The sequence below is a fragment of the Argopecten irradians genome, chromosome 1 (assembly GCF_041381155.1).
Source record: "Argopecten irradians isolate NY chromosome 1, Ai_NY, whole genome shotgun sequence".
Taxonomy (NCBI): Eukaryota; Metazoa; Mollusca; class Bivalvia; order Pectinida; family Pectinidae; genus Argopecten; species Argopecten irradians.
In genome coordinates this window covers 46,362,054-46,373,138 of record NC_091134.1, presented here as the reverse complement: position 1 = coordinate 46,373,138, position 11,085 = coordinate 46,362,054, and the positions used below count along the sequence as shown (strand labels likewise).

The following is an 11,085-nucleotide window of genomic DNA, read 5'->3' as shown; positions in this document are numbered from 1 at the left end:
TCTCAAAGAAATGATAAAAATAAATAGAAGAATAATAGAATCTTACATGGGTCTGTGAAGTGGACAGGGATATCTCAACCCTCGTGAAAGATTTTGGCCGGTCAACCCGAGGCTCCCATAATTAGAAGAAAAAATGATGAAATTCCACTTGGTTTCCAGCTTTTTCATCGCGCCATGATCGCAGGAACGTCGTTATGCGTCAAAATTGATGACGTCATCTACAATGCGCGCCGCAGTTACGCCGCATGTATTGATGACCTCACGTTATTTTCTAGCGCGTGTGAGCTGTCTTACGCCCCCCTGTGTAAGATAGAAATATCTTTTCCCTAGCATTCACGGGATATCCCTGTGAAGTTTGTAGAAAGAAATTTCTTTCATACCTACGGGTGTAATAATGGCTGGTCTAGGGCAATACACTCATGCCGCCTGAGGCTGTATTGCATGTCTACCCATGCAATAAAGCCTCGTGACGTCACGGTTTCAACAAAATTTCTATTTCCTCGGTAAAATTTTAACATTTTTATCACAAACTTGGCTGGGTTTACAATAAAATATGCAAACATCAGAATTTTTGTTGAAAATATCACGTAAAAAAATTGACTTTCAGCCGTGGATTTCTTCGAATTGATATCAAAATGACGTCGAGGTATGCAAGAAAAATACTCGGGATCACAAAATATTGCAAAACCCTCGGCAAGCCTCGGGTTTTACTACATTTTGTGACCCTCGGGTAGAATATCCCTATCCTTCATATCCACATATGAAAGAGTCTTATAATCTCACACCGGTAAAACTGTGGATATCCTTGTCTGGGGTAAGACAAAAAAAATCATATTGTTCCGGTAGTGACAACTCCATCTAGTCTTTGTTTTCAATTCACATCTTGTTGTAACGCTTCTTTTCACACGTTCCCACATTTATTTTATGTACATTATTGTTCCCTCCCTTGGGTCCACAATATTATTGTCGGATATACAATAAAACAAACAGCGACTGGAAGTAAGAGAACAACCTCTTAAAACTATCCATAAAGGCATTACTCTAAACCAAAATTACCTAAAACTAATTGCTGTTAAGGAATGAATTCTTAACCCTGAAGTTTAATTAACTTCAGATTAGAGTCACAGATTGTCCCAATACAGATGTATGATATAATACTATAAAACCCACATTGAAGCTAAATCTGATTTGATTATAACGCATTCAATTATATCGTCATGTCATCGAATTACAAGGACAATAATACCTATTCATCACCATGTACACGATGTACGTTGTATAGCAATGCTGGGTCATTGAGCACAATCCACATTGCAGTCAATGTGCCTTATATGGCCAAATCTTGGTGATTTCGCAGTAATTGGCATGTTTACGTCATTGTATTAAATATCCAGTACAAAACTCCGGCTGACTGTTTGGAATCAAAATACGTTATACCCAGTCAATGTTTTAGAGGACAAGTTGTTAAAAAGATTGTTGTATCAACAAATTCAAAATGGCTTCTGAAGATCTGAAGATCAAACTAGAAAAATGGAGGAAGGTTAGAACTGAAACTGTCACAAAGTTACGCCAACTTGCTGATGACCTTGACCAAATGGAAAAAAGGGCTAATATCTCACAAGCCGCAGGAACATCAGCATCAATAGTATCAGGAGTCGGAGCCATCGTCTGCTTTGGATTAGCATTCGCCACAGCAGGGATCAGCATAATTCCCGGTATCGTATTTACCGCGATCGGCGGGAGCGGTGGAATAACCTCGTTAGGAGCATCAGTTGGTAAACATTTTCACCAGAAGAATTTACTGAAACAAGTCCAACAATGTTTGGAAAATGATAGAAAGCTATCTGAAAGAATGAATGAGACAATTGCAAGGATAAATGTATCCTGGACATTAAAAAGCAGTTTAGGAGGCGGAAAGGTCATAGCTCGAGGTGTGAGCGGGGGAGCAGACATCGCTGAAGCTGCCAACATTGGGGTGAAAACAACAGCTCGATCCGTATCCAAGGTGGCGAGTATTGTTGTTTTTGCATTTGATGTTTTACTGTTACCGGTAGATATATATATACTCGTGGACACTTCCATTAAGTTACATAAGGGATCAACAAACGAAGCAGCCGCTAAAGTACGAAAGGTCGCGGAAGATTTGGAGAAGGAAATAAATGAGACATTTTATTTAAAAATATAAAGGCCTAAGGAAAAGCTATGTGGATTCCCATGCCCTCCCAAAAGAACTTTTGATTTATTTTGTGATTAAGCAATGTTTAGTTTTCATCAACCCTTTTTTACGACATTTGATAAGTCAATTAATGATCTAAGCAATCGATAGGAGGAAAGGAATAAGACATGATTTAATAACGGAACACTTAAAGAACAAATGTGTATATGGATTACCTTACCGTCCTAAACGGACTTTTAAAGTGATGGGAGACTTAAAAAGAACAAATGTGTATATGATTTCCTTACCGTCCTATACGGACTTTTAAAGTGATGGAAGACTTAAAGAACAAATGTGTATATGATTTCCTTACCGTCCTATACGGACTTTTAAAGTGATGGGAGACTTAAAAAGAACAAATGTGTATATCGATTTCCTTACCGTCCTATACGGACTTTTAAAGTGATGGGAGACTTAAAGAACAAATGGGTATATGATTTCCTTACCGTCCTATACGGACTTTTAAAGTGATGGAAGACTTAAAGAACAAATGTGTATATGGATTTCCTTACCGTCCTATACGGACTTTTAAAGTGATGGGAGACTTAAAAAGAACAAATGTGTATATGATTTCCTTACCGTCCTATACGGACTTTTAAAGTGATGGGAGACTTAAAAAGAACAAATGTGTATATCGATTTCCTAACCGTTCTATACGGACTTTTAAAGTGATGGGAGACTTAAAAAGAACAAATGTGTATATCGATTTCCTAACCGTTCTATACGGACTTTTAAAGTGATGGGAGACTTAAAAAGAACAAATGTGTATATGGATTTCCTTACCGTCCTATACGGACTTTTAAAGGGATGGGAGACTTAAAAAGAACAAATGTGTATATGGATTTCCTTACCGTCCTATACGGACTTTTAAAGTGATGGGAGACTTAAAAAGAACAAATGTGTATATGGATTTCCTTAACGTCTTATACGGACTTTTAAAGTGATGGGAGACTTAAAAAGAACAAATGTGTATATGGATTTCCTTACCGTCCTATTCGGACTTTTAAAGTGATGGGAGACTTAAAAAGAACAAATGTGTATATGGATTTCCTTACCGTCCTATACGGACTTTTAAAGCGATGGGAGACTTAAAAAGAACAAATGTGTATATGGATTTCCTTACCGTCCTATACGGACTTTTAAAGCGATGGGAGACTTAAAAAGAACAAATGTGTATATGGATTTCCTTACCGTCCTATACGGACTTTTAAAGTGATGGTAGTGATTTGACCACATTAGGTTTTTTGTGTGTTTATATTTCCCGACACGTCAACACGTGTCACGTCTGATATCAAGGTACATATTCATTTTCCATTGCTTACTTCTCCATTACTACTGATTATTTGGTGACATACATTATTCAAAACTACAACCGCATGAACTATAAAGACATTCTTAATCAATTCTTTACTTCGAATTATAAATGTTGGTTCAATATATTGGTTTTATGTGTTTATTTTAACATTAATGGCATTGAGGTTTAATGGGAATAGATTAATTATTTTTGTGCAAATATAAATAAATGCTAGGTTCTACATTTTCAAAAACCTTGCGGAAAAGAATTTATCCCAAATTAATGTACACTTGTGTATACATGCATATTTGCAGATACATTGAATTATTACTATTAAATATGTGCTATAAATCAATATGCTTAACAAGCTCTTAAGAAACGGTATTGCTGTGAATAATGTCTCATTATCTAATTTAATCAGCTATTATGTTAATATATTATGTTAAATGAATAATATATATTATATAAATTATATATTTTTACATTTTTACTAAAATGAGTCGTTTTTTATGTTTATCTGATATATTATGCAAAATTATTTATTTAATACGAGTGTATTCGATTTTAATATCAAAACGACAATTAAAGGTTATCTTATTACACGTTACAATACGTGTAGATTGAAAAACCTGAGAAAATTGGGAAAAAATTTCAGAATCCAACATTGTTTTTATAAACATGTATATGCGATCAGCTTGCATGTTACGTATTTGTATTTTTAAGGATTATAAAGGTTCACTCGGAATGAAAAAGAAAGACAACAAAGAAAATGTTATGTATGTGATATCAGTGTGTTGATATTAGTAAATATTTACTGAATACTTGACTCATCACGTAATTTTATATATCAAAGTATCTTATCAAAACATGGGTATTAGAGATATTGAGAAGACTTTCTTTTTTCTACCCTTTTCAGACGTTAATTAAGAAATCTCATTTCATTAAAATCTCTCAGATTTAGCAAAACTCTGCTGGGCTCAAGTACTATCATACCCGATTTTAATTTATTTAATTGATTTTTTTTGGAGGGGGGATCTGGCGGCCTATTTTGCCGTCGAGAAAAAACGCAAACAAATTAAATTCCTGATAGTCTTTTTTAATTAAAGCAGAAACATATATGTAGCGGTATAAGAAAGATTGGAAACTCAATAACACCAATTTTACGATCGGATTTTCAGGTGTACTACTAATGAGAATGTGTTACTAAATACATGTAGTTAAATATAAGACGATAACCGTATGATATGTTACAAAAGTCCAGGAATTTGGGAAAGACAAAATAGTGTTTTAAATCATATCTCAATAAAATAAAATGCACTTCCGCTTTTGAATATCTGATTTCTAAGAGAAAAAAATATGTAAAATTGGTTAATTTCTATTCCGCTACACCTGCTTATTTTATTAGACTTTTTTGTCTAACATATAAACCTAATTAAATAGAAAGGTTTGATTAACGAACAAGTTATTTTCATGCATTCAAAAATCATACACAATGTACAACATGTTAATTAATAAAGCTTGTTATTTCAGACCATGATATGTTTAAACGTGATGATATTTAAACAAAAATATCATGTTTAACGAATACATTTAAAAGAAGTTAGCCAAGGGGAAATGTCTATAAACAGGATTACTCTCTGCCGTCAGTCACTGAGTAAAAAAAAAGAGTTTCCAATTTCCACTTTATATACACATGTATATGCTTTAATACAGTAAAAGAAGAAAACAAGTTTCTACACTTGTTTGGAGACAAACATGTCTGATTAACAAATTTATAAATATGGTATTACCTTTATACAGCTATGGTGGTATGCTATAACCCCATCGACGTCCTCAGTCGAGGCCATCCTCATAGTGTGTTTCGATCCCTTATTCTGTACACTATCAAGATGGGGATCTATAGTGATGACCAGTCACTGCGCGTTGGTAGTAGGTGTCCAGCTACCAATGTCCTTCTTCAACACCCAGTACGAAGATCTTGCTGTTGCATTGGCCATCCTCTGTTATTCTGGTCCTGTCCGACAAACCTAATGCAGAAAGCATTTACAACATAAATTGAACTATTAAGCCTCTACATCTAACCTCAACTGGCCTGGGTAGTAGCTCTTTATCTGTCAACCGTGTTCCCTGCATTCCATCCGCATGCTCCATCCTCTTTCTGTGGTGGGCTTCACTCAGTTCGCTGCACCTTTCTTCCGATTGGACTGTTTGAAGACGATAACAAAAGAGCCATATTCGGTCTGAGTTTGATGGTAACAAAAATATCATAATCGGAAAAAATTAATACCACGTAAATCCATGTCTGACTGATGATTCTGTTGGACATCCCTGGTCTAGAAGTTTGTGTTTTACCTTCCTTCAAAGCCTTATATGTGTATGGCTGGATCTTGGTTGGCTGATCTTGCTCCTCTGCTCTTTTTTTTCAAAATGTCTACCAGCGCCCTTAGGACTTTGTTGTGACACCATATATGATTCTCTCGTATTTATCTTCTGTCATGTGCCCTTGACTAAGGTCAAATGACAGGGGGGGGGGGTGAATGTGTTTTGGAGAGTTCCTCTCTGTCACTCAAAAGGCAGTCTAGGGTTTCTACTAGCTCCCGTTTGTGTTGGTGTTGGTAGGACATCATATACAAATCGGAGGAAGAACTGCAGTTTGAATGGGTAGTTCTTTCAGATTACTGACTAGGACAGTGTATGCAAGTTTGTATCTCACCTTGTTCATGCCTCTGAACACCTTGTTCCACTTCTTCTCCGGCCTCCCGTCTTTCATCGTTTACTTCATATTTCCTTCTGTACCATCGTTGCCCTTTCTGCTACATCGGCTTTCTTCCAGAGAGTGTTCCTATGCCCTGTCTCTCTCCTGGGGTTTTCTCAACGATATCTTCGTATCGCAACTGGGTTTCTTCTTCGTTTGTTGCCTTAGATACTGACTACTTCCTGTCAGAGCGTATCTTTAAGCCTGCTAGGCGCACTTTGTCATACTTGGACCCTATCAAGGTCATGGTGACCCTTGCCCGTCTTGAATTCTTCAACTTACGAGGAGATGGAACGCTGATGATTTACTCTCCAGTTGTATAAGTCCACTGTAATAAAGCTTGGAGAGACTCCCAACCACATCGGTGTCTATTGGAGTACGATTTGTCTTCTCCAAAGCTGATGTTGTAATTTTGTAAAGCATCAGGGACCAGGCTAGTTGTGGCAGGATACCTTGCTGGTACATTCAGACTTTGAATTTCCCTAAGAGACCTATTCTCGGGCACCAAAAAACTATTCTCAGACATTTTTTTTACTCAAACATATGATTTTACATAGGCTTGAGTGAAAAATCTGTCTGAGAAAGTTTTATGGTGCCGGGCGCTGTTGTACTACTACCATGATGATATATATTAGATTTGTTCCCAGGTGATTCGTCAAACCACTTTCCCGGGCATTTGATGGGATTTCCGATTAATGATAAAATACAATAAATTTCATTAAAATCGCATGTTTCATAGAAACAACTAAATAGCTCTTGTGAGGTGTTATCGCGACAATAAATTGATAATATCACAGAATTAGAATGCTTCTTTTGTTTGAAAACATCATCATTACTTTCTGGGTTTGAAGGTCATTCTAGGGCTCTCTGAATAGGAATGTCCGTGGTGTTCTTGTAGTGATGGTGTGATCATGTGTAAGGAGAGGGCGTGTACTTATATAGGCATTTTGTCTGTTAATTCTGATTGTCTTTTTAATCAGACAATGAATATTCTGAAATGAAAAATGGTGTGAATGCTTGCTTAGATGTTACTGGATGTCATTGAGCCCCTTGCTTTCTTTCTCCGGCTTGGATGACTATATTCATACCTATTACGAATAGTGATATGGTAAAACTTGTTGTAAATATCTTGGTTTGTAAATTAATAATTATTTTAGTTAAATTGTTCAGAAGATGATAATAAGTGTAGCATTAACGTTAAGCTTACTGAGTATCACTCCCATTTTAAAAATTGAAAAAAAGAAATAGGAAAGGAAGTGGGCCTATATACTCCGATAAATAAAATATCCATATTGTCATTTATTACTATGTACTTATATTTGCCCCAAATCGGCGCTGGGTAAACGCACAGGGACCTGGCACGAAAATTTTTAACCAATAATATACATATATAGATTATAGTATCAAGGGCATGAACTCGGCGGTCGAGAAAAACGGACCTATTTTTTAAAAACCGTGATTATTTTAATAAAAAGGTTATATACAACATTGACGGATATCTTACCTTAAAGAGAAATAATTTATCTTTCCATTGAGTGCTTGATGAACAAAATTGGCCAAGTATTGACGAAGTTATGGCTTGATGAATCGGGAAATTTACGACAAATATGCTAGGTAGATTTTCCCTGTCCGGTCGAAATGTCGTCTCGACTCTAATGGGTACCTCAAAAACCAAGCCAAAATAACAAAATCTACGCTTGTGGTGGTAAACAGTACCCATAACTGTGTTCATCCACAATCTCCTTTGGAGGTGACATGACCCGTAGTACTTTGCAGAAACTCAATTTAAACATCGTGTAGCTCACTTACTTTAACCGTCACCGCCATGTTCATTTTTCTCTCGGAACGCTTCTCGACTTTACACATCGTGACTACATTATGCAAATTATGTAGTGTTGTGCTTGTGAGTTAACTCGAGAAGCGTTCCGAAAAACACATGAACTTGGCGGTGACAGTTAAAGCAGAAACATATATACATAGAGATTGGCAACTCCGCCATTTTTACGATCAGCAGATGTACCACTGTGTGGGCTTAGGGGTTTTTAGATAAACTTTTAAATAGTTCAATACAGCAGACAAACTTTGAAATGTTATAAAATTTCAGTAATATTTAGATGGTTTGAGTACGATTTTGGTAAGAAAAAAACAATATTTTAACTTATATATAGGCCTAATAAAACAAAATGCACTTCCGGTTTTGAATGTCTGATTTTCGAAAAACTAGGTAAAATTGCCTATTTTCATGCTTTCAAAAATCATATTAAATAACATCAATTGGAAAAACTGGTCACATCAAACCATGATATAATGTTTAAACTTTGTATTGATGCAAAAATATCATGTTTAAAACAGAGATTTAAATAGTAGGGATAAGAAGGTACCTCATAGCCTTACTTAACGACGCCCGCAGCGGAAGCTATCCCAGAGTGCATCGCGTGTCTAAATTACAGTCGAGTACAGTCTAACGACGCCATTTTGAAACTACGCTTCGTCCGATGAAGCGATCTAGGCTATAATTCAGGAGATGAACAGAAAAAAAACAAGTTTCTTAAAGTGTGTTCTTTATTGAAAGAATAATCCATCACATTTTCATAATTGTAGTGGTGTTAAACTAATTATATAAATAAACGTAATGTTAACTGTGAATTTCCTGATCCCGGCATGGTTACACTTCCTCGATCGTACAATCGATCGCCCCGTGAAATATTAATATAATAAAATCCACGTACTCTGGCCTCACTTAACTCAACGGGGGTCCGTTTACCTGTGTCTGAGTCTATAAGGTTTTGTAAATAAGATATTTTTCTAATTTTAATTTTCCCAAACAGCTTTAATATAATGCACAGAACCATATTGAAATAAAAGTCAATTCTAAGTGAAATGTAAACATTCCGCTTTACCAGAGATTTGAATATAATTTATTTTAATACCTTGCTTTACCAAGCATTTTTTTTTACTAAAGCCGAATTGAATTTCCAGGGTTTAACTCATTATGTGTCGTATTTTTCAATCTAACGAATCAAGAAAAGCTTTTATAATATGTCATTAATCACCAAAATTTACCAACATTTTTATTATTACTTACAGAATTTTCAGTGCATAGGTTTTAATTTTACATTTTTTCATAAAAAAAACAACACAGAAATATATATATATATGCATGAGATGAGCGTCTCCAATGTAACAGTAAAAAAAGCTATGATATACTTTTCGATGTGTATTGGTTTGTATATAGTCAAATATGCCGTACACAGATTCAGATTTCAGACTTTATTTCACTCGCAGACATACAAGTATGTAACAGGGGGTCACTATACATAATATAAACATACAAGTATATTGGGCCCATAGCGCAACAGTGCATTACAATATGTATTAGTGATGTACATGCTCAATCAATAGTTTTTCAAATTTTTTTTCAAAAACTTACATATATTTGTCAGAACGGTAATGTTACATATAGTAAACAGGCCTTTCATTTTGATAACACTATGGTTTCTATAATAGTAACTTGGTATATACATTTCTCGTAAACGTTTCACCATTTCATTACTGCATTGAAACAAATAATGATATTCGTTTCCAATATCAGTAAAACATAGATTACAAGTTATATTTACTTCAGGGGTCCCAGTCCATCTTCCAGTTTCTATAGGTAAGTGCATGTTCGAGGTTCTGAATTTTATGATGATTTGTCTATCTATTGGCTTTAGTTTCACAAGATACTTTTCAAATTCAAAATTGCTTTTAAAAATAGAATAAGTACGACCTCTTGATGAATTCTCTATATCATTAAACCATTTTTGTACAAATTGATCTTGTAATCTTTGTTTTACGATAGATTTCAAATATTCTCTATTATATGTACATTTGTACATACATTCTGGAAGTCCCATATATAATTCAAACCAGTTTCTTCGTACACAGCATCGTTGGCTAACACTATGATAACTCGCCTCCAGCTATTAGTGCGCAGACGCACGGCTTGGTCTCGCGGTAACCGTTCATCCGTTTACGATAACAATAGGTGGGTACGTGATATCGCGAGAACAGCCCTAGTTACATTTAAATCTCTGTTTAAAAGAAAACACTTAAAAGTAGTTAGCCAAGGCAAAATGCCTATTAACCGGAGGTCCCTCTGCCTGTCAACGAAGACAAAGAAGGAGTTTTCAATCTATATGTTTATATGTTTCTGGTTAAAGTAAGAGAGCTACACGATGTTTAAATGGAGTTTCTACAAAGTACGGGTCATGACACCTCCAAAGGAGATTGTGGATGAACACAGTTATTGGTACTATTTACCACCACAAGCGTAGATTTTGTGATTTTGGCTTGGTTTTTGAGGTACCCATTAGAGCCGAGATGACATTTCGACCGGACAGGGAAATGTCTACCTAGCATATTTTTCGTAAATTTCATTTCATTTCAACAAATTTTATTGCAAATAATATGCAAATTGATTTGGCAACAGGCAAAGCCTATATTTCCCGATTCATCAAGTCATAACTTCGTCAATACTTGGCCAATTTTGTTCATCAAGCACTCAATGGAAAGATAAATTATTTCTCTTTAAAGTAAGATATCCGTCAATGTTGCATAGAACCATTTTATTAAAATAATCATGGTTTTTTAAAAAATAGGTCCGTTTTTCTCGACCGCCGAGTTCATACCCTTGATACTATAATATATATATATGTATAGTATACTGTTAGTTTAAAAAATCGTGCCAGGTCCCTGTGGGTAAACGAGAGGTAATGGAACGCCCAAAACTTTTTATTAATCGAATGCGCCGTAAGTGTAACTCTTTAGCGTAGAGGAGTA

At 35.4% G+C, this 11,085-nt stretch overlaps 1 protein-coding gene across 1 annotated transcript; it reads left to right on the top strand.

Moving 5' to 3' along the window:
* Positions 1–1,336: 1,336 nt before the first annotated feature.
* On the top strand, positions 1,337–3,925 carry LOC138310636 (apolipoprotein L3-like). The gene has a single exon (XM_069251921.1). The coding sequence runs from the start codon at positions 1,496–1,498 to the stop codon at positions 2,183–2,185; it is 690 nt and encodes a 229-aa protein (XP_069108022.1). The 5' UTR covers positions 1,337–1,495; the 3' UTR covers positions 2,186–3,925.
* The last annotated feature ends 7,160 nt before the right edge of the window (positions 3,926–11,085 follow it).